This window comes from Trichoplusia ni, chromosome 13, assembly GCF_003590095.1.
Source record: "Trichoplusia ni isolate ovarian cell line Hi5 chromosome 13, tn1, whole genome shotgun sequence".
Taxonomy (NCBI): domain Eukaryota; kingdom Metazoa; phylum Arthropoda; class Insecta; order Lepidoptera; family Noctuidae; genus Trichoplusia; species Trichoplusia ni.
In genome coordinates, this window is record NC_039490.1 from 5,810,503 (window position 1) to 5,834,785 (window position 24,283).

Genomic DNA, 24,283 nt, shown 5'->3' on the forward strand with positions numbered 1-24,283 from the left:
TCTACGATAGCGCATCTTCAGTTTCCTGAGGGTCTACCACCTCGTCTTCAAGTTGTGGACGCCTGACAGTGCTATATAAAGCGCAGAGCTGCTATTTCTCCCACACCCACTAAAGACAGGCGGTAGGAATTAAAATGCGTCACTTCCGACATAAAATTTTAGCGCATCCTAACGCCCAAAACTATAACTAGGCAAGCTGCCATGTTAAATGTCAGTGTTGCGAAAGTATTCCGTCTTTGTACATGTCGTTAGAGTTCAAAATCAGAATCTTACATCTGATTAAAAGATTAAAGATTTTGTTCGTACAAACGAGTTAGCTAGCTATCAGGAGAGAAGAAGTTAAAAATTAGTATTTTATTAAGTGTTAAGTGGACACTAGTGTTGATGTAGTGTAACCGGAGGTGAATTGTGTCGTCTGACTCAATGGAATTCGTGAGTGGTGCGGCTTCAAATTGTCATGCTTGATTCGAAGACTCATCTCATCTTCTGGGAAGTCGAATTCTACTACTTATTATTTATATCATTTGGTCGTAAACTATGCTAGCATGCCAAAGGCAGCTATGATCTGACGCGCAGTGTTATGAAAGTTCAAGCTGAGTACAAATAATCGAGGAGATGCGAACACTAAACGCGTAGTGCGAATTATATGTAGTTAGATTAGAAATCTACTCGGTACAAGCAAGTGCAAAAATGTGACTTACGTTACCCGCTACCCGCTTTCACGAAATTCTAAGTTTACCTTAGACGATCGATGGATGTTAAGCGGCTTTCGCGGCAGCCCCGTGTCTAACAAATTAGGATATTTTGGTAATTGGTAGGATGATGCTCATCATACGTGGTCTTCCGACACATCGGGACACATTCCGGTCATCCAACATAAACTAAGCACCCCGTCTTTTATTTGATATTGTCTTTGATGTTCTTTCGACAGGCTATATTGATTTGTTTGTAGATAGCAGTAGTTAGACGGTAGTCAGTATAGTTAGATTAAAACACAAATATCAATACTGTATTGGTTTTTATTTCAACACATTATGTTCGCACGTGTAGTTCGTAGAACAAGACTCGAACAAGCTCGGGAATGTATACAACATTACACAAATTACCTGTTACTAAAGTACACACCAGTCTCCTTGTTTTATATAAAATCCAATGGATTTAAGTACCTTTTGTCTATTTTCGTACATAATAACTTAAATGCTCACTTATTATAGCTTAAACTAAAATATTTTTTTATTTATATGATAAGGACAGTTTGAACGAACTAAGTCGCTTTTGAATACAATAGCTGTGAACACAATACTTTGATTACGTGGAAATGGCGCGAACCGCAAAAGGCGCGGTTCCCAACACATCTCCCTTTTTTATCTATGAACTATAGATCTATAGTGTTTGTCCTGAATGCAAATTAAAAAAGTATACCTCATAGTATCTATTTACAAATAATTCAGAACAAACACTTCGACCAATTTATTTAAAAAACAAATAAATTTGATTTGATTCAAGTTCATTGAAAATACGAGATGAAGCGAAAATCATTGGATTTAAAAGCGACATATCTTCAGACTAGATTTTATTAACTATATATTTCAGACACAGAAGTGTTTACAATATTATTTTCACAAATTGCACCATTAGAAGGTAGGTACACCAGTATTGTTCAAAATGAACTTTCGCTTAACATGTTATATTAACATTTGACATTCAGTTGCAATATGGCCCCTTTACACATCAATATGATTATTCCAAGATAAAGTTACTGAACATAGCTTACAATATCATTCATATGGCTGATGATTGTAGAAAACTTATAATTATAAACGACTGCCAACTAATATTAATAAAGCAGTCCATAAACCAACCAACACCTCTTATAAGATTGTTGTATTTGTGGGAGAGAGATGTTGCTATACAAAGTATACGCTGTCTCGCTCCCACAACGTCAACAGTCTTTTATAGGTGGTTGAAGGCCCTAGGAACAGACGTTTTAGTAGGGAGGTTACAGTCCGCTTAACGCGAGTATGGTTCAGTGTTAACTACAGACAAAGAACTGTATTACAATGTTAGTTATTATCATATGGACGGATACCCTTAATCCCAAAAACATTAAAAAAACAAAGGGCCACCACAACAAATACATTGTCTATCGGTTACATTGGCTGTAGGTTATTGCAGTTAATTAAGGATACGATTAACTTATGAGATCATGAACCAATCAAATATTAAGTACGATGATTGATATCAATATAAAAAACCGTTAATTTTCCTTGTTGATACATTAGTTGGGTCGTGGGGTCAAGCGTTAGGAAGAACACTTATTTCGTTGACTAGGCGGAGTTGCGGTGAAATCCATACGCTACGCTATAATGTCCTTAATTACGAAAAATATCACTTGATTCACCACTAGCGTCACTTCACTGGAGGTTTTCAATGTTTCGTGTTGAGTATTTGTATGAACACATAGTGTCACTGCACTGTCACTGTCACTGCAGCGTCTACTCGGGCGCGGTACTGCTGCCGGCCGCCTCGCCGCGCGATCCCGTTGGGGATGATGTGCACGATCTGTATAAAACATAATAATAATTATTATTACTAACTTCTTAAGTGTGCTGCGGGGGAGTTTGGTGCGTCGTTTTCTTTGCCGTTGCAAGAGCACTTAGGAAGCGATGAAGTTTGTGAGAACATGGGTTCTGTCAATTGTTTTGCTGTCCAAAAAATGTTTCTAAGTAGCTTTTTCGATAAATTGTTTTTGTCTTGGTTTTGATGTCGTTTAAATTTGATCATAACCAAAAAGTCTTTATCAGGATTGTGAACCCAAAAGCCAACGCAAGGAATTGGTACCTACTTAATAAGACCTAAGGCGCGGGCGCAGATCGCGTGATTTTTCGTAATTACCCTATTAGGATCTAATCAGAATGGTTTAGCTCCCCTCAGCTGTAGTGTATCTACGTTATGAGTCGGTGTTACCTGGGCGGGTGCGCGTGTCGGGGCGTGTCTGCGCGCGGCAGGGAGGGCACGAGCTCGTCCGGGGAGGACGCGCGGCTGCTGCGCTCGCTGCCCGCCTCCTCGTACGAGTTATCGCTCGTCAGCTGTAGGAGAAACATACACTGTTACAGGATTCATTTTATATATGTGGATATAAGACTCCCATGGGTACACAAACAATATAATTTAACTTCTTCCGCGGGTCTGACAGAAGAAATTTCTTATTAAATTAGAACTACCCATGTATATCTTTCCTTGGATGAGAACCCAACACACCAGTGAGTACACAACAATTGATTACAAAAAAGAGTTGGAAAACGAAGTGATGATGTTTTTTGTCCTGTATGAGTGGACAAAACTGAATTTTACTACGAACCGCTCTGTTCCACATAACAGCACTGCGTAATCTTTTCAACACGCAGAGATTCAAAACTGAAATATTCCCATTTAAATTGCTATAGGCCTTCCTTCTCTCCTTCCTCTTTTTCCTGTCATTTTACTTTTAACTAGCTTACCAAGTATAAATAACTATAAACATAAGTATGTATAACATTTACGAGTGTGAGCGGGTGTCGGTTGCGCGCTGGGCTGAGCGCGCGGCTGCGGGCCTCCTCAACCTCCAGTTGAAGGATCGACTCCTGGCTGCCCGTGAACTGTGAATACAAGAACACATTCAGAAGATGGAACTTGAATCGGACAAAACAAAATAGGAAAGCTAAATGTCCTCTAGGCAACATTTGATACGTGACATGTAGCACCACCACGTTTGGTTTGGGACGGTACCTTACCAAGGTAACTGGTATGAACGATTTATCGAGATATGAACTTTTCAATAGCGGCTTTTTGTTCATACCAAAAAGTAAAAAATACACAAGCTGGCCTCTTGATTGCTCGAGCTGTATGTCTAGGTAGACTACGCACACAAGAACGGTATAATGTCATAATTAAAACTAGGTATTTATACTCACCACGAAACCGTAGTATTTGAGTATGTCCATCTTGCACATGGGACAGGTGCGGTGCTCTAGCAACCACGGATCTATGCAGTTCTTGTGGAAGTCGTGTCTGGAAATCACAAGAAGTTATAACATTACTTACACAACATATATAATAATTCAAAACTATAAAGGTAGAGGATTTTGGACCTTATTTTTTGACATATTAGAGTTACATTTAATTGATATAACACTAAAATATTTGAGCATTGTCGACTGTTGAGACTTTGGCTAGTAATAATCGCCTAGCCAAGCGAAAATCTATCTTAAACCGTTTAGTACAGATTCTAAAATGTATTAAATCTTGATATTACAATATACTGACCTACAAGGAAGAGATCTTAGTGTTTCTGACACTTTGTAAGGTTCTATACAGATGGCGCAGCACTCGCCGTCACCTTGAACTTCCTGAAACGGAAATATAACAACCAAATTATAACAATATTACATGTATTAAGGCACCAGAATTAGATTTATTAAAAACATGTATTAAAAATAATAATATGATGTATTTTACAAATTACACACAGCGCCATCTGGTCCTAAACTAAGCAAAGCTTTTATAATGTTTAATACATAATATCTACAGCATTTAAGTTTGTATTAAAAAGATTAAGATAATGTAACTTCTTCATCTATTTTATTTATTTTTATTTATTTATTTATTAGGTATACCAACAGCATAACATACATATTTAACAAATTAGAAATTAAGTAACATAGTGTCTCGTATGCATGCCTATTATAGGTACACACAGCATTTATATTATAGGTGTACTAAGGTTTTTCTTACATGAATTTATATTAAATTAAAATTTACTTATACAAATAAAAAATAAAAATATACTAAAACTAGGGGTAATAAAACAAGTTAAACAACTAGCTCTATAGTTAAACAAAACAAAATGAAATATAACTTTAAAATCTTGAACACAAAAAATAAAATAAAACAAACAGTATTAAATTGGAAAATTTAAAAATTGAGCAAAATACTTTATGGTACGCATGTTACCCATCAACTGTTATTTTTTCAATGTAGTTTTTTAATGAATCAGCGTGTATATCGATATTACGCGATTTGACTCCAAGGGCGTTGTACGTTCTACATATTCGAAGAAGTGGTGCGTTAAGTCCCAGGTTTGTATTGCGGCGCGAAATATAAAATGTTTGTGTTATTGGATACCTGGGAATTCGTGATGGAACCGAATACATGATTTTTTCGACCAGGGCACTGCATCGGGTGATGCCGTTTACGATCTTAAATAAAAATACGAGATCATGTGATTGACGACGGTTTCGAAGAGATCTCATATTAAAATGTAGTAAACGCTCCACATACGGATACCGGTAACTAATGTCTGGGGAAAAGTAAGCTAGATGTCTGGTAAATGCCCTTTGTATGCTTTCAAGTTTTTGCGAATGGAGGGCATAGATGGGATTCCAAACTACACTTGCATATTCGAGTTGGCTTCCTACTAAAGCATTAAATAATATTGTTCTAGTCTTAGGTAGCTGAAAGCCCCGCGCATTACGCTTTAAAAATCCCAACATTTGGGCACCTTTTTTGACAACATTATTCATGTGTGGTTTAAAGCTTAGCACATCATCGACCGTAACACCAAGATCACGTATTTCTTTTACTTTCTGTAACTTAGTGTTGCATAGAATGTAGTTAACCGAAGAAGAAGTCTTTTTTTGGTAAAACGAATATGGAAGCATTTTATTGGATTCAGATTCATATTATTTGTTTTGCACCAGCTTTCTATTGCATGAAGGTCCATTTGTAAGAGTAAAGTGTCTTCGGAGGTTAAAATCGTTTTGTAAATTTTTAAATCATCTGCAAAAAGTAAACATTGACTATGCATGATCTTATCAACAATGTCGTTCACAAACAATAGAAACAAGACCGGTCCAAGGTGTGAGCCTTGCGGAACACCAGAGCGTGCATGAAATTCTCTCGATATGTAGCCATTCACTGCAACGAATTGAGAACGTTTTTCGAGGTATGATGAAAACCACCTCAGGAGTGATCCATGTACGCCACTAAATTGGAGCTTAGCAACAAGAAGAGGATGACTGACTTTATCGAAAGCGCTGCTGAAGTCTGTATATATAGCATCAACTTCTTGTCTTTTATCTAGTGCCCCTGAAATATCTGTTATATATTTGACAAGATTGGTTTCCGTAGATCGTCCGACTCGAAATCCGTGTTGACTGTCCGAAAATTTATTATCTAGGACTTTTGTAATTATTGGACTTACAAGACTTTCGAATAGTTTCGCAAAGCATGACAATATGGAAATTGGTCTATAGTTTGTAATATTTCTAGGATCGCCTTTTTTGTGTATCGGAACGATGCGCGCTTTTTTCCACTCATCCGGAAATACCGCTAACGATAGTGACTGGTTATATATGAGACAGAGTGGTTGAGCGAGTTGCCGTCCACATGACTTTATAAAAACAGGAGGTATTAAATCTGGACCCGCCCCTTTGGACGTATCTAGTTTTTTAATTTTTGATAAGACGTCTCTTTCCGATAGTTTAATTGAACTTATTACTTCAGACGATTCTGGAAAACCACTTAATGTGCTCGCTAATGGATCTGTGAAAACCGATGAAAAATGAGAAGCGAATAGGTGTGCGATTTCGGTTCCGTTGGTAGTTTCTATATTGTCCATAAACATGCTAGCAGGTATATTCGGTCTATTTTTGTTATTTCGTTTGTTCTTAATATAACTCCAGAATGCTCTTGAATTCTTGGATATGTCTTTTTCGATGTTATGTTTGTACTTACTAAATGTTTTATCAATCATTGCATGACAGCGGGATCTAAGTAACTCATAACTTAACCTATCTCGTGGATTTTTATAAGTGCGAAATTTTCTTCTGTATTTTTCTTTTTCGGCTAGCAGTTTGATCAGCGGTTTTGTGAACCACGAAGGATATTTTGTGCTTTTTGCTGCTTGCTTTGGCACATGTTTATCTATAATTTTTCTCAATTGCGAATAAAATGTGTGAACTATTTCGTTTATATTATTGTTTCATTGGGCAAATTGTTGTTGCCAGTTAATCATACTCAGATCAGATAGAATTTTTTGATAGTCACATTTGTAGAAATTAGACCGTACAACGCTCTTTGGGCGTAATCCTCTATCATTTCCCTGTGTTATAGTTACTAATAGAGGTGGGTGCTTAGGATCAACTTTCGTGAGTACATCAGTAGAGGAGGTAACTTCGACATTTAACGTAGTACTAATAACTAAATCTAAGATTCTATTATCACAGTTACAAATATAGTTAAATTGAGAGAGATTATTTATAGATATAAAGTCAACAAAAGTTTCGCCCAATATATTGCCATAATTTATTGGATTGCAGTAACTCTTATGGCTGTCAGTTGACCATGTGATAAAACCCAGGTTAAAGTCGCCAAGAATTAGGATTTCTTCAACTTTATTAATTATCGTACTGACTCTATCTGCTAAGTTAGTCAAAGAAATATTTTTAACAGGAGGAGGTAAATAGGTGACACACACAGCCACTCTTTTAACAGTGTTATTGATATTTATTTTAACTGACACCCATAGATCCTCGTTACTGCTTTCCCATTGGTGTACTCTGGTTGAATCGATTTCACGTGAGACAGCTAAAAGAACTCCTCCGCCGTCCTTTTTCAAATTATCGCATGAACGATCGCGTCTGTATACTTAATACCTGGAGTCAAACAACTCGCTATCAACTATGTTCGCATTCAACCAGGTCTCAGTAAAAGCTATAATTTTGTAATCATTTGACAAAATATTTTGGAACAATTCGTTTGTTTTTGTTCTTAATCCTCTTACATTCTGGTAATAAATATCGAATGTTACAAATATAAGTACCAAATCATTGTTAGTATGAATATAAAAATTGTTATTATTGTTAGTATGAATATAAAAATCTACAGGACGAAAGAGTTTTAAACAGTATTTAATAGACAATAAATATGAATTACTCAGAGGAGCTCGTGGCTAAGCTATAGCCGCATAAGTAAATCGATCACGGGTTAAGCTACACTTGACGCGGTTGGTCCGTAGATGGGTGGCCATCTTTGTCATAACGAGTTCGTCCGTGTTTTGGAAGGCACGTTAAATTGTGGGTAATGGCTGTTATTCCTACATCTTTGGCAGTCGTTACAAGTAGTTAGAAGCTTGAAAGTCTGACAACCAGTCTAACCAAGGGGTATCGTGTTGCCCAGGTAACTGGGTTGAGGAGGTCAGATAGGCAGTCGCTCCTTGTAAAAACACTGGTACTCAGCTGAATCCGGTTAGACTGGAAGCCGACCCCAACATAGTTGGGAAAACTAGCGTTTGGCCGATGATGAAATATAAATTACTCAGTTACTTTATGATGTAAGGTAATGGATTGTACATAATCTAATTAATACATAATTTATTATCAAATGTGACTCACCCTATCTTCAGTCTTTAAGCTCTTTACAGGTATTTTTGATAACGCCTTCTTAGCCGCACAACAAAGACGTTTCTGTAACAAAAATTACATCATTTAAACACGATTACAAAGATTCAATAAATATATGGAATAAAATTTAATTGAATAGATAGTAAGAACTTATTATATGCTGGCATTATAAAATTGTCTGGACCTTAAAAGAGACCGTGGGTTCTGAGTTTGTTTCGAAATATCTTTGCAGGGTAGTTAGACAATCAGCGTTCTCAAAATGTGTCTTTTATATTTAAAAGTGATGTTTTGTCCTACTTACAGAATAAATGATTTCATTTCATTTCATAGACAACTTCTTTAGAAAGATAATGCAAGGAAATAGGAAACAAAAGTTTCACTGAGGCACTAACATACAAAGACATGGCAACCGATTACACCTCTTGCGTTGCACAATTGGCTAAAAGTAGCAACTGGTTTGTTTTAAAGTGAATATTCTAGTAAATCGTTTATTTTATATCTCGAAACGTTTGTCCAACTGCATGCAGTGCATAAGGCGAGCTTACGAATTTATAATTAATTTATCATATTCCTAATAATGTTTGTATGCGTCAGAAAATATTTAAGCCTTTTTGGACATGGCCTTATTAGGTCTTCCGTAGCCTATATGATATAACATCATATAGATAAAGAATATTAATCAGATGCATTGTTTTGATTGTGTTAAGGTGTAGTTCCGTGTATTGCGACTGACCACAGTTGGGATGTGACAAAAATCAGAATCTGACAATGTACATATTTATTATTTTTGTCAAAGAAACTGAAACAATAGTTTTTTTTGTTGGAACAAGTTGAGTGTTTTTCCGCGATTTAAAAGAAACTTACGCAGTTTAGTTTTCAGTACAAAGTGAACCATACAACAAAATATTAAAATTTCCTTTAACGAGCATCTTTGTCTCGTTCAGGTTTTGTGTGATTTAATTTTTTTGATTTTTTTATGTGTACTTAATTGAAAATGTTATCCCCAGTACTTACTGCATACTCAAAATATTAAAAATCTATGTATTGTTGAGTCAAATATATCTATGCTCTTGGTTGTTGGTGTTGGAATACGCATGGAAATGTACCTTAAAACACCACCTAACAACAAAATATTCATTTGTTTGTCTGACTCAAGGCCCGTTTCGGTATCATATCATTATAAGATAAAAATCGAAGTTCAGATATCGGTCCACTTAGCGTTACCTAATATTTATTTATAAGTATTCGTCAGTTGTCAAAAGTTTTGGTCTTATCGAGCATAATTTGCATTAATGAAACATTTATGATTTTCTCGAGTCATCATATTTACACCGAATACTAAAACTTGCATCATCAGTTTTCTTATTTTATCAAAAGTACATAGTAATGCCAACGAATCTTCCTTTCACTTCAAAGGTTTAGGTACGTAGGACTATTCTATAGTCTGTGGTTTAGGTATTTAAAAGAGTAAACAATATTGGTTGTTATTTTTGTACGCACAAGTATTAAATAAATAAACGACTGATAATGATGTGATTGACAGCGGCACATTAGATTTTAAATTAGTTTTAAATCGCTTTTAATTTAAAAGTGAGATCTTCATCAAAAATTCTCACCAGGATTGTTCACTTTTAATACCCAAACAAATGATAAAAAATTCTTGCATAGCTCAGGATGGCCTTCTTACATACAAGTGGCCCGAATTGGCCTTCATAACTAATAGTAAAAAAACAGTATACTAACAGAGAGTCTGTCTTTGGCGTGTATGTATCGGAAGCGCTGGATGTAGTAGAAGACGAGCCACGCGAGGGATATCACCATCAGCACGATGAACGATATCGACACGAACAGCACAGACGTTCTGGAACAATAAAAACATTATTAATATATAGCTTAATAGTTAGAACAGTAAAACCCGAACACAGGCGCTATCGGACAGGTGGTAACGAAACTTCTTAAAATTGTAAGCTGTGTTATGATGATCCTAGACAGTCGTAAAGTCATTCCATTTTTGACGGATAGGTTTACTGTGGGCATATAACGAGCATGTTAGCAAGGCATTGTCTAAGCCAGATAGGCAATCGGTTTTCAAATATGATTTTGGTGAGGAAAAAATCTAAAGGAATTAGCTGAAGATTGGAATTCGAAACCTGACTATGTTATAAGTTTTAAAAAAAATGTTTCTGGAAAAAGACCTTCACTTTTTCTTATTAGTCCTGGTTTATTCAATTAATATTACTTACAACATGTTTTAATCTAATTATTTCGTTAATGAACGATTTAAAAATACTTGCACCAGCTTATCAAGTGAAACATCGATAATTTCGTAATTAATATATTTTATTACTCAATTAGTCATGCGACAATACCAACGGAAACAGACAAACACCTTTATTATGCAATAAAGGTGCTTTCCACATGTAAGTACCGTTTGCACACATTGAAACATCAAGAACAAACAATATAGATCAAGCGAAGTGGTACACAGCAGGGCCGGATTAAGCACGAAGTAAGATTAGCAAATACTACGGGCCCTGCGAATAGGAAGCCCTGGGTCCAACGCCTGTCGTAATAAAAAAAGAAAAGTTACACGCGATTGGAGTAAACTGCTTTGCTAATCCATGATGGCATTTATTATTATTGTTCAATTTAATTGCTTTTTAGTATTATTTATTTCAATTTCTTTTGGATCATTTCTTTATAAACTATTTAATGATAAAATCAAAAAATATTAAAAACCGTATGGTACAGAAATGTTACGCTATATTGCCGTAACGGACTTCCGTCACATTGTCGTCTAGTTACCTCCTAGTCGCGCCTTAAGAAGTTTTACTTCAAAAAGTTATACCACATTTTTAAAACTGAACTCTGGCCGCACACGTTTTTCTTTCTACCACTTACACTGGACTACATATAAGTTGTTATAACAGCACAGCAAAACAAACAGGAGAATTGGAAAATCTAAAGTAAACCAAAGGGCCCTGTTGGCCTTATTTGCTACAGGCCCGACGCTGTCTTAATCCGGCCCACACAGGCAGTAAGTGCAAAGCACTCGAAACGTTAAGCTTGGAACGCGATGGGCTATTAATCTGTCAGTCTGTCAGGTCGCCACTTCAGCCAACGTGAGTGCAGTAACACTCCTTGTATGCTTTTGTAGAGGTCGCTAGATGTCACTTGCCATGGCCGAATTGTTAGTTAAGATTATGGTTAAATAGAGAATTGTTTATTTGATATTGTTCTTATAGGCTGTAAATAGATGTGAATTATGTTTTGTCTCGTTCTTAAATTATAATCTTTACTTAATGTTCTCTTTAGATGGTACAACAGCGTGCTGGAGTTTGTTATATGTTTTGGTGTTGTTTAATCTCGTTGTTCAAAAAGTACTATTTAGCAGCCGATTTTAAACAAATACCTATCTTGAATTAATACATATTAGTTTGACAATTTTCTTAAATATTTTCTTTTCTAATATGTTTTTTAAGTTCAAATGTCATTTTATTATGACGTCGGGCTTAGAATTGGCAGCTGGTGTAATCGCTGCATTCGATCTATTATGGAAAATATTATAGTCTTCGCATTCTGAATCTGAATTATATTGTTAACATAAATATCTAAAATATGAATCTCGATTAATACGTTTGAGCTTTAACCAACCAAACATTGTGGAAATCGATTCGTGCTTAATCAAAATCCCATCAAAAAGAAATACCGAAAAAAATCAAAACTTATCATAGCTTCAGAAAACCCATAACCACTACACTTACTGAGTATTTTTCTCTAATTCCTCTCTGTCTACGTACTTGTTAATGTTGTTGCTGACGTGGGCGAAGGTTCGTCCCTTGATGATGCCGATGGTGACCCTGGTGCCGTTGTCCACCAAGCGAGCAATCTCCTCACCCTTCCATTTGTAAGTGAACACCGCGCTTATGTTACCTGTAAAGAAAAGAAACACAATATAAGTAAACTTGGTCATAGTGTGAAAATTTTTGTGCGAGTACTAAGTTCGACGCCTTAAAGTCGTTGAGAAAAAAGAGGTTTTATACATAGTTGTAATGCATTCTCGCGACCACAACGGTAATAGTTCCGATTTAAAGATTCATTGATGGTGGACTCTAATCTAGAAATAGTCCATGAGCTAACTTTGCCATTCAATACAAGTAGTGTTGCTTGAAGTGTAATGTTGTTTGTATGATGTATATAATAATCTAATATTCCACAATTTTCGCAGTACTTCATCTAGTCTTGTACTAAAACAAAAATACTATATAGTACAGTAATGTACTTATAGATACAGATCAGGCTAATCACACTAACATCTGGCCTCGATACAATTTAAATCGGATCCACGACCTCTAGACTGTTTGGGCAACTACACCAACAGTCAAAAGCGTTAAATCGTTCCAATTTTATCTATTTAAAAACTGTGCCTTAGCGAATCGTGCTAGCTTAAGTTCACATTGTCTATCCCCACAATGCAAACAACGGTTTCTTTCTAATTCTTTCCTAACGGACTTAAGAAACTACGCTACAGGCATTACTTAGACCAGGAACACGTAGTGTGCTAAGCTCCAGCTTAGTGCGCCATGTGCAATGCTAATGTGATCACCTCCAGCAGGTTTCACAGTCAAGGCGACGCCACGTGCGTTAGCCGATTAGACGTTATTCACTTATTTCTAGATAAAAATAGATGCGGTACAACTTTACAAGGTTAGGTTAGGTATGGTAGATTGAAATGAAAAAACCCGATCCAGTTTGGTGAAAAAGTTGATACGTTTAAATTCGATTGCATTATATTTTAACTTTGGAATTTTAATAAAGTTTTTGACTTTTTGTTGGTTAATATTGAGTATTGTTTAGTGTAACATTTTCGTATACATAGTTATAGTAGCCAATTATGTTATAAGTAATGATCAACTGTGATAAAGCCATAGAATCAATTTTTCAAGATCAACTTTTTGGTCGACAACAAAGTTTTAAATTAAAACAACGGCTTTTATTATTTATTATTACTTTTACACACTGATTTAATAATATCTTAAAATAAGAGCCAGTTTCGTTCAGTTTTGACAGCCATGATTTTATCTTACTGATTAAATAAAATAATGATTACCTTTACATACTTAATCAACTGGGAAATAAAATCTTTTTGTTGAAGTGTAATCTAGAGTCTGATATCAAATAGAAGAGGTGATATAGTTGGAGACCGTTATTAGATAAAATCTGTTGTTACCCGAGAATATGAGTACGTCAAGCTATAATGAAAATCTCGTGTGAAGTGTTTATTGTTTGTTGTCGAATTCCTCCAAAACCGCTTGATCGGTTGCCGTTTGTTTTTGTGGAGAAGTAGAAGAGATCGCAGCAATTTTTTATGTCCCAAACTTTTTGTGTATTTGACAAAACTATGTTTACGGGTCCGCTAGTAATTTTAAGATAAATGAAATACGATAAATTAGTATATAAAAAGGCTAATATTGTAAATTCGACTCCAGCTAACTTTAAAAAAAAGACTTGTAAAAGCTATGTTATTTATCATATTCGCAAAATAAACAATTCATATCGAAAAACAAGACAAGTCAGCATTTCTGCTAACTCAACCTGCTACATACTTCGTAAATCGTAAGTGAGTAAACAAAGTTCGCAAACGCAATGTTGCCATGACAACCGCTTCTGACGTAACAAAAACAGACAGATAATTTAGTTAATAACAGCGCCTCAGAAATAACAGGTTAAGACGCTACGTTATTATAACTAACGATTTAATTGCGCTCCGATTCAATAGCTTGTTACAAACACAATGTTTTGTGTTGTGATCAAAGGTGGACGTTAAATTTGAGAAGAAACGGCCCGCCATTTAAACTGTAAGTTAATGCACAACCACATTTGCTTGTAAAGAAAAAGTTGATCATTTTTCATGCTATTCACTGACATGTTCCATTAAAAAAAGTGCTTAAATCGATGTCAGATTACAAAAGAGGTTTTATAAAGATAAGTTTTAGTTAAAAATCATGACATTCAATTACTGACATTACTATAAATAAGTTGGTAAAACAAACAGAGTTTCCGTTTGTCATCGTTACTCTTATCTAAATAAAGTTACACACTATCTCAATATCTATCGTTGATAGCAGTGTGTGACGCTTATTAGTATAACGTTGGCTTCCAAGAGAGCAGTGCGAAACGTAATTTACATCGCGCCAACATGGAAGTGATGTTGTTTTTTACAAGTTGAGGAAAACTAAGCTAATTATACGTTATAAAAACCTTCTAGATACACATTCAAGCGGTAAGTTTAAGTTTTTTAAGTGATTTAAAGTGATTTTTCTTTGTCGTGTGATAATTTGTGATTGCATGGATTGTTTAACGTAAATGTTTTGTTTTAACGAATTCGGTTTTTAATCTCCATCAATGGGCGCATTTCGTATTTATTTGTAGACTATTTTAATATCAGAACTGGTTTTTAAAGTTTACGGCTCGTGACCGCTAGATGGCGTTAGTGCATTTATGTTTTTGGCTATTCACGATGTTTTGACTGATATTCTCCTCTTCCCCCCGGACCTCGGTAACGAGTAGACGTGTGTCAGATTTACGCAGTTTAAATTAAATATTTAAATAAAATATTATAAAATTAAGTTCAAAAATATAGAAAAAGTACTAGGAGTGCATAAACCACGAAGAGTTCACTGTCAAGCGGTGCACCGCAATATCCAGGGAAGCCCCTCCTACGGGTGAGCGAGACAAATATACTTTTACCATTGAATGAATTCCAATCACAAAGTACCAGGACAACAGACGCAAGAAGTATTATTTCTACAAAAAACAGAATTGTAAGAAGCACAATTTCAATATCCATGTTAATTGTCATCGTGGCTGAGTGGTATATTGTACTTACTTGCATGTAAGAGTCTCTTGTTCGATCCCGGTCACCAACTGATCTTTTTGGATTTATAAAAGTAATATTTCGCTTCGCTCTCCCCTGCATAACCGTATCGTGTAAATGTATAGAGGACAGCACGCATTAAATTATAATTAATAATTATTATATTCCACTTTTTAAGCAATAATTATGAACAGCTCTATGTCTGAGGACGGAAATGTCACTGAAAAGTGTATTGATGTCACTCCTCCGAATTATATTGCTATGCGTAGCAAAAGAGTGAGGGAAGAAAATTTACCCGCAGAGTTTAATAAATTTAAGCAAGAAATGAAGGAGCTATTTGAGGCCTTTATAGAAACTCAGCGTGACGAACTCAAGAATATCAACGCCAGTTTAAAGGACATTAATCTAACAAATTTCAAGATAGAAACTGCCATTTCGAATTTGTCAATGCAAAATGAAGAACTTAAAGAGAAGTTAGTTCAGTTAGAACTTCAAACAAAAAAAGACAAAGACCATATTATCATTTTGGAGGATAAAATCGAAGAACTTGAGCGTGGCATGCGTAAGAATAATATTGAAATAAAAAATGTCCCGAGGAAAACACAAGAAACGAGGGAAGATTTAATAAATATGGTTCTTTACTTTGCTAAAACTATTAATCTTGATATGAGCAAGCGAGACATTTCAGACATTTTTAGATCACAAGGGAAAAAAGAGGGTAAAAACCCTCCTGTTATAGTAAACCTAGGCTCTACGATCTTAAAACAAGATTTTTTAAAGAAAACTAAATCTTATAATATGAAGAACAAGACCAAAATACAGGCAAAACATCTGGGTTTCGTGACTGGCGAGGACGTACCTGTATTCATTTCAGAGCAGTTAACTCCGAAAAATGCACGTCTATTTTTCTTAGCCAGAGATCTGGCAAAATCCAAACAGTATAAATACTGCTGGACGTCTTTCGGCAGAGTGCTGATAAGAAAGGATGATAACGCAAGTGTCGTTCTTGTTAGGAGCGAGGCTCAGGTGCATAGCCTGATGCAAAGTATCTGACTAAAATCTATAAGTTTTTTTATGTCTAGTAATCTGCTTTTTATAATTCTATTGTTCTTTCTTGTGCTTTATAAGCTCGATACAGAAAGTTGCTTGAACAGTTTCTTTACTAGGATATTTTTGTATGAGACTTTTCACACAAAAAACTATCTAATATATACACAATCACACTTAATTTGTACTAAATACCCAACCCACAACTTCTGCATGGACACTTTTTGTCCTCAATACACATATCAAAATACACACATACAAAATGAACACGAGCGCCTATACGAGTATTACTGTCTTATTTTATTGATAAAAGCCGATAACTGTATTTTAAAACATTTGACTGTAGAGATACCCCTAATAGCGTTTTTACTTATGTATGGATAGTAATCTGATAACCTTGGGCGAGTTGGACAGTGTGGAAATTGCCAAGTCAGAATTAATTGACGTCACTAACATTCCTGGGGAGGTGCGAAATTCTGGAATGAAGATTTTAACGCAGAATATAAGAAGTGTATACCGTAATTTTGACGACCTGCAAATCAATCTGCAACAAATTGCTTTGGACCTCGATATACTGCTGCTCACTGAATGTAGACTCTCAAATACGAAAATTTTACCATTGCTCCCCAATTATACATCGTACTGCACTTCAAATCATCTAAACCAAAACGATGGCGTCGTAGCGTATGTTAAAAATAACCATTTGCCCATAATAACAGAATTAAATATAGTACATGCCTCAGCTTTACAAATAGTTTTCTCGGGTTTTACTATAATAGGAATTTATCGTTCGCCATCCAATAACTCTGCCGAAAATTTTATCAACTCAGTTAACAGTCATCTGGAAGCATGTGGTTCTCATAAAAATATAGTGGTGATTGGTGACATTAATATAAACATAATTGAAAAACCTACAGAAACACCACAAAAAAGATCCAATAGGCTTAACTATCTGAATATGCTATCTGTACATGGTTTACTTCCGGGACACTGTCTCCCTACAAGAGAGGAGAACTGTCTCGATCATATCATGATTAGACTTGATAAAACTAGATACTCAGCCTTCGTGTCTGTACTAAATACGACCATAACAGACCATGCCATGGTAGTCCTCGGTGTAACCAATTTACATACTATAAGAAAAACAACACGTAAAACTGTGACTGTAACAGACTATGAAAGCGCTCGAAATACCCTTTGCAACATAGACATTGCCCTCTTTGATACATATAAACTCCCAGATACTTTTGCCATAAAACTAATGGAAGTGATAAAATCATCACTCCTCGAAAACACAAAAATCAAATTGGTTTCCTGTAATAAGAAAACTAAAAAACCCTGGATCACAGCGGGTGCACTAAAATGTATTAGGCTAAGAAACAAAATGCACCACCAAACAAGAATTGACTGTTTTAATTTAATCCTGGTAATAACCTACAAACGATTCCGAAACTTCTGTTCCAATCTAATCAAAAAACTCAAAAGACAGTATCATAAAAAACAAATAGAGGAATCATCCAAAAACCCGAGAAAACTGTGGACTAAAATAAATGAGATAACGCAGTTCAGGACACCTAAAAACTCAAACGCTCACTTACTTAACGTAGCACCCCAACCACAGGACTCTTTAAACCGAGTTAATACGTTCTTTAGAACAATAGGTAAACAACTAGCCGATCGCATTGGCACCCAAGGCCAGGTGGATATACCGGCAACCACAAACAGTTACACTTTTTCTAATTCATTTGTTCTAGAGGATACTGACCCATTGGAAGTGAGTAGTATCCTTATGAGTCTAGACTCAAAGAGTGCACCTGGCTGGGATGGGATCCCCACTACATTTCTAAAATTATCACGGGATGTAGTGGTCCCACTGATATGCCGACTGGCTAACCTCTGCTTTAAAACAGGAACTTTCCCTAAAATTTTTAAACGTTCAGTGATCACACCAGTGTATAAGGGTGGGGACGTAAACGACATAAACAATTACAGGCCTATTGCGGTACTACCATGTATATCTAAAATACTAGAGAAGCTATTAAACAAAAGACTAATCAGCTATTTGCAGAAATATAAAATCATATCAGATTCACAATTCGGGTTCAGACAAGGGCTCTCAACACAAGACGCCATAAAAGCCCTAACATCTGAAATTATTGACAAGGTAGATAAAGGTCAAAAGGTTCTAACAGTGTTTATAGACATAAAAAAAGCCTTTGATACCGTTTCCGTCCCTATCCTTGTACGTAGGCTTGAAAGCATAGGTATAAGAGGCACAGCTCTCAACTTATTCGAGAGCTACCTCCAAAATAGATCACAAATGGTGAAAATTGATAATTTAAACAGTGACTTAGGAGAAATTGAGTATGGCGTTCCACAAGGGAGTGTGCTCGGCCCAACACTCTTTTTGATTTATATTAATAGCTTATGTAATTTAAAAAGTAACGGTGGCCGAATCTTCTCTTACGCAGACGATACCGCAGTTGTTTATTCGGGAATTACATGGAGTCACGTGAGAATTGCTTCTGAAAACGGTCTTGCAGAAATAGCAAAATGGCTCACAGAAAATCTTTTAAGTCTAAACACCAACAAAACTAAATTTATTTGCTTTTCTGCAGACCAGAGAACACAACCAGATATAGGATTTGGGGTCACAATTCATGTTTGTAATAGGAGTGTCTTGAACTGTGACTGTCAGGCTATAGAAAAGGTAAGCTATACAAAATATCTAGGTATTATAATTGACCAAAGATTGTCTTGGCACTCTCACCTAGAAATCCTAATGAAAAGAATCAGAAAGTTTATCTGGATATTTAAAACACTGCGCCATTTAATGACTGCACAGCTTTTAAATAGAATATACGTTTCTCTGGTTCAGTCAGTAATTGCTTACTGCATTCCAGTATGGGGAGGAGCCTCCAAGATGAAGGTCCTTGATCTTGAGAGGGCGCAGCGTTCATTAGTTAAGGTGATGTACTTCAAACCCTATAGGTTTCCTACAACTGACCTCTATAAGGTCAGTCAGTTGCTATCTGTTCGGAAATTATATATCCTAAATTTAACTCTGTGTCTACACAAATCACTTCCCTTTGATGTATCCACTCAGAGGAAGAGACGAAGAGATATAATGGCTTACTCATCTATGGTTCGCACAGTTTATGCGCAGAGGCAATATATGACCCAATCTACATACGTTTACAACAAAATAAACTCAAAAATTCAGATATACCCTCTCATGCTACATGAATGTAAAAAACGAGTACTTAAATGGCTAAATACACTAACGTACGAAGATACTGAAAACATCCTTATCAGAATGAGCTAAAGCATAGAACAAATCGCGCGCACACTCGCACACTCACACACACAACACACACACACACACACACACACACACACAACACACCCGCACATACACCCACCCTTTACACACACATATACAGTCTCTAATTTTAGTTGTGAAATATTAATATAATAATAATATATATAAAAAAAAAAAAAAAAAAAATGTAATTCAATTGAAATAAAATAACCTTTGCATTTTAAATAATATTAAATTAAAATAATTTTAAGTTTTGTATTTAAAACAAAATAATAGAATTGCCGTTGTTAATCGGTACCAACATTGTAATTATGTAATATTTACGGGAAGATGCGAGACAGCTCCAACACAAGTACATTCGTAACTTACCGGAGCTGCCTCAGTTCATGTATGTATTCAATGTTTAAGATAATAATAAAACATTTTTAATTTTTTTTTTTTAATATTGAGATACTAATTTTGATTGCTTGATGTGTTTAGTCATTACATAAGTTATGTCACAGATTAAATGAATGTCCGAAAGATGATTTCATTGAAAATTTGTCAATTCATGTTTTAAGTGAATATTTTTATTTGTTTGTTTTCAAAGGTATTGGCTTCTTATCTTTTTGAAAGTTGAACAACTGGGTAATGTTTATAAATAGCTTTTTATCTCTGTCAATTCACCGGTTTTTCTCTCTTCGATGAAAAGAGACCCGGTCTTTTTAAAGACACAAATGCCAAATTGGGAACGTTAAGATGTGATGGGACAATGACCAGGTGCCATCCACGCCTGCTCCATGAAATAATAAATGTCTTCGGGCATTTATTTTACACCGGTTTAACCATATTCCCTAAAGGCTTAAAGACTTTCTATGTATATTTTTGTAAAAAAAGTCTTTCTAATTTCAGGGTTTCAAAAATGTCGATCTCCGAGGATTTACAATGCATTGTGAGTACAAAAGAGGGTCCTATCTGTGGATATATCGACAAGACTGGTGGGACTGATCAATATAAGTTCAAAAGCATACCGTATGCGTTACCGCCTGTTGGCAGATTAAGATTCTTGGTAAGTGACAGAAACTTTACCTATCAATACCTTTTTTAAATGTTTTTTTTTCGTGTGCAATTGTTTATTTGTTCTCCTTGCGTTTCCAGCCGCCGTATCCAGTCCGACCATGGACAGAAGTACTCGATTGCACTAAGGACCACCCCATACCCAACTACAGTACCAAAAATCTGGATGTAACCGGCGCAGAAGACTGTCTCTACATAGAAGTGTGTTCTCCAAATATTCAGCCAGACAAACCCTTACCAGTCATGTTTTGGATAGGAGGATACTTCTTTACGTACGTAATAGACCAAATACTCGACCCAACGCTACTTGTAGAACAAAATGTAGTGTACGTGAGATGCGGATTCAGAACAGGACCCTTCGGATTCCTGTCCATTAATGATTACACAGCACCAGGAAACTGTGGACTCAAAGACGTAGTACTGGCACTTAAATGGGTGCAAAATAATATATGCTTTTTCGGAGGAGACCGAAATAATGTCACTCTGTTTGGAAGCTCCTCAGGCGGAGCTATTGTCAACTACATGATGCTATCCCCAATGGCAACGGGACTCTTTCACAAAGCAATCATACAGAGTGCTAGTGCCTTAAATAACTGGTCGTTAAACAAAAACCCATCACAACCTGTGATAGAACTAGCTAAGGAGCTGGGAATAAACAAGTCTTCGAAACAAGAAATTGTGGACGAGCTAAGAAAGCTGCCAGCTAAAGACATTATATCAGCATTTCTTAAGTTGAAGAAAGCATCGGAGAGCAAAGCTCACGGCTTCGTCATCGACTCAGTATTCAAGCCGTGCATCGAAGTCGATCTCGAAGGGCTCCCAGCTTTCATCACTAAAGGACCATCCGTAACCATTAAATCTGGGAACTTTAATAAAGTACCTATAATCATTGGAAGCAACAATACGGAAGGTTCTCTACTAGAGTTTATTGTCGAAGACTTTTATTCAGACTACGAAAAGTATAATGAGAATGTTAGTCTGCTTGTGCCAAGAGAATTGACAAGAGAAGATAAAATAACACAAACCATAGGACATAAGTTACTGAAATTTTATTTGGGGGGCGAGGAATATCTGACACCCGATACGAGAACGCAGTACTTACAACTGATAAGCGACTACTACTTCACGTACTATGTGAACAAGACTGTTAGGATGTTAAAACAGCCTATGAATGGGGTACCGATATATTATTATGTCCTAAACTTCGCTGGTGAATGGACTGTACCAAAAAAACTGGAGTTTCTGAACTCTGTTGGTCATGCCGCAGAACTACCTTTTCTTTTCCGTATTAAATCGGAAGATGAGGTCTGCAAAGGGAGCAGGGACTCCATAGCTACTAGGACAAGAGTCATTAAATTATGGACGAATTTTGCCAAGACTGGGTCAGTAGTTGCTTTTACTATCAATATTTTAATAGATAACTTATTATATCACCCAGATTTCATGGTTAGTTTTACGGTTGAACACGCGTTTATTTTAAAACTAGTTTTTGCTAGCTGCAAGTAATCTTCCCGAAAAAGGAATTATTCCAATCAAGTTCTATGTTTGTTGAGCTATTTGTAATGTTCTTTATCTGACTTGAAAAATAATATTAATGCTATTTACATTTTGTTTGCAGAAACCCCACACCCGAACCCCATGACCCAGCATTATCAATAACCTGGGACCCCGTCATGACCGAGGAGCACCTGAACTACCTCAGCATAGGGGCAGAACTCACGAAGGGCAGCAACCCCTTCTACGAACGGATGAAATTTTGGGACGACTTACAAAAAGAACATTCTTTCGTTAAAACACTCGTTCATTTTACTGATCTTGGCTGTATGTATTAATAGTAAACGAATTTTCAGCTAATATTAAAAAAAAGGACAAAGTGCTAGTAATATAAACGTTGTCATATTTTTTTTATTGTGATGCTTTGATACGAATACTTCTTCTACAGCGTTCGTGCTTATAGCTGTTTTAGAAACTAGGTGTAAATAGCTGATTTAAATTAGATTATATTTCTAGATGGAGGGTGCTGCATCGCCGCGAAAAACTAGGAAAAAGAATTCTTTGTTTTACTTTTCTAGCTATCTCTCTTTCTTCCGTATTGTTCGATTTCTGGGCAGTTGTCCATTATTATGTAAGGTATTTTTAATAAATAAATATTTTATAAAATAAATTTTGTTTTTCCTTTTTCATATTTTGTTATACTTAGAGTATGTCCAGTATTAGTGATATCTGTAGTACCTTTCTGAAGATTGTTCACAAAGTACGTTCAAAAGAGTACTTGTAAATATATCAATAGGTATTATTATATACAGATAATTGTCATTCACCGTCACATTAGGAGAACAATGTGGCGTCTGACCGGTCGGCCTTGTGTTGCCACTAGCCATAATCGGAGCAATCACAGAGTAGTTAGCAAATGGAGTGGAAAGTAGATTGATGACAAGCTTAAAACAGTTTTAAGAGTTTCTGAGTTTCTGTTAGAAAATATTTACAGTCTTATGAAATGTAGAATTTTTCAATTCTATTCATAGAAGTTAAAAGAATTACTTGTAATGTCATAAAAATGTACTCATTGTTGTCCTGTGAGTTTCATCATAGGCTTTGTCAGTTCGAAGATTACCTAAATAGACGATTCATTATCTGGTTTATAAATACGTAGATAAGTAAGGGGGATTATCGCAGAAATCTTAATCAAACGCAAAATTGTTGTGTAATTTAGTCTTACATAACAATTTCGCTATAAGATTTGCATCGTCACAACGCAAGTCTGATAAATCCAATTAGAGATAGACTGGAAATTGACAAGTAATCATTAAATGAGTTTCAAAACAAATGTTTACTTGTTTACGTATGCTTAAATTATCAATTATCATCACCCTACATTTTATAATCACATCATGCAGTTGGTCCTATCGCCAATTTTGCATCACTCATGATGCCACACTTTGATAACACGATCACAAGATTGTGAAGAGATTTTTTAGATAACGACACGAATACGCAAATAAACCCAAAACTGATAACCTTTCTTTTGACCGTTCCTTACATAATTTTAGATCATCATCCTCCTAGGCTTTCTCCCAACTATGTTGGGGACAGCTTCCAGTACAACCTATCTGACCTCCTCCACCCAGTTACCTGGACTTCACTATACCCGTTCGTAAGACCCAACCGGTTGTCAGACTTCCAGCTTCTGACTATCTGTCAAAAATGTATGAAAAACAGCTGGGACCCACAGTTAAACTTGCCTTTCGAAACACGGAAGAAATCATTATAGCAATAATGGTCACCCGTCTACGGACCGACCGCGTCAAGAGTAGCTTAACCTATGATCGATCAACTTATGTAGTAATAGCTTAGTCACGAGCTCCTATCATATTTTAAGATGTTCACTCCATCTGTTTACTACTCTTTGGCCGCGTATCACTCGTCAGTTTTGTTTTGTACGTCCAATAGAGGGGCGATGTTTTAATTGAGAGTTAAGTAAGAGAAACGGGTTATTACCCGTGAGAGCGATGCTCAGCCTTGTAGCAAGCGACATCGATA

At 35.9% G+C, this 24,283-nt stretch overlaps 2 protein-coding genes across 7 annotated transcripts in view; one reads left to right on the forward strand and one right to left on the reverse strand.

Moving 5' to 3' along the window:
• Positions 1-1,001: 1,001 nt before the first annotated feature.
• The window catches only part of LOC113499827 (protein goliath), a 55,097-nt gene continuing 31,815 nt past the window's right edge, over positions 1,002-24,283 (reverse strand). Inside the window, exons 4-11 of one of the 4 annotated variants that reach the window (XM_026880376.1) lie at positions 12,206-12,374; positions 10,185-10,302; positions 8,433-8,504; positions 4,306-4,388; positions 3,954-4,050; positions 3,537-3,638; positions 2,968-3,089; positions 1,002-2,562 (exon numbers count right to left, since the gene is read on the reverse strand). In XM_026880376.1, the coding sequence (XP_026736177.1) occupies positions 2,496-2,562; positions 2,968-3,089; positions 3,537-3,638; positions 3,954-4,050; positions 4,306-4,388; positions 8,433-8,504; positions 10,185-10,302; positions 12,206-12,374 (830 nt within the window). In that variant the 3' untranslated portion in view covers positions 1,002-2,495. The remainder of the gene's footprint in view (positions 2,563-2,967; positions 3,090-3,536; positions 3,639-3,953; positions 4,051-4,305; positions 4,389-8,432; positions 8,505-10,184; positions 10,303-12,205; positions 12,375-24,283) is intronic. The other 3 variants (XM_026880377.1, XM_026880379.1, XM_026880378.1) reach the window with 3 other exon arrangements.
• On the forward strand, positions 14,202-22,907 carry LOC113499826 (venom carboxylesterase-6-like). 3 transcript variants are annotated; one of them, XM_026880374.1, is made up of 5 exons: positions 14,202-14,299; positions 20,579-20,735; positions 20,825-22,125; positions 22,362-22,564; positions 22,754-22,907. In XM_026880374.1, the coding sequence occupies exons 2-5, from the start codon at positions 20,589-20,591 to the stop codon at positions 22,783-22,785; spliced, it is 1,683 nt and encodes a 560-aa protein (XP_026736175.1). In that variant the 5' UTR covers positions 14,202-14,299; positions 20,579-20,588; the 3' UTR covers positions 22,786-22,907. The 3 variants fall into 3 exon arrangements, with proteins under 3 accessions (XP_026736175.1, XP_026736174.1, XP_026736176.1); XM_026880373.1 differs by lacking the exon at positions 14,202-14,299 and adding an exon at positions 14,582-14,724; XM_026880375.1 differs by lacking the exon at positions 14,202-14,299 and adding an exon at positions 15,060-15,166.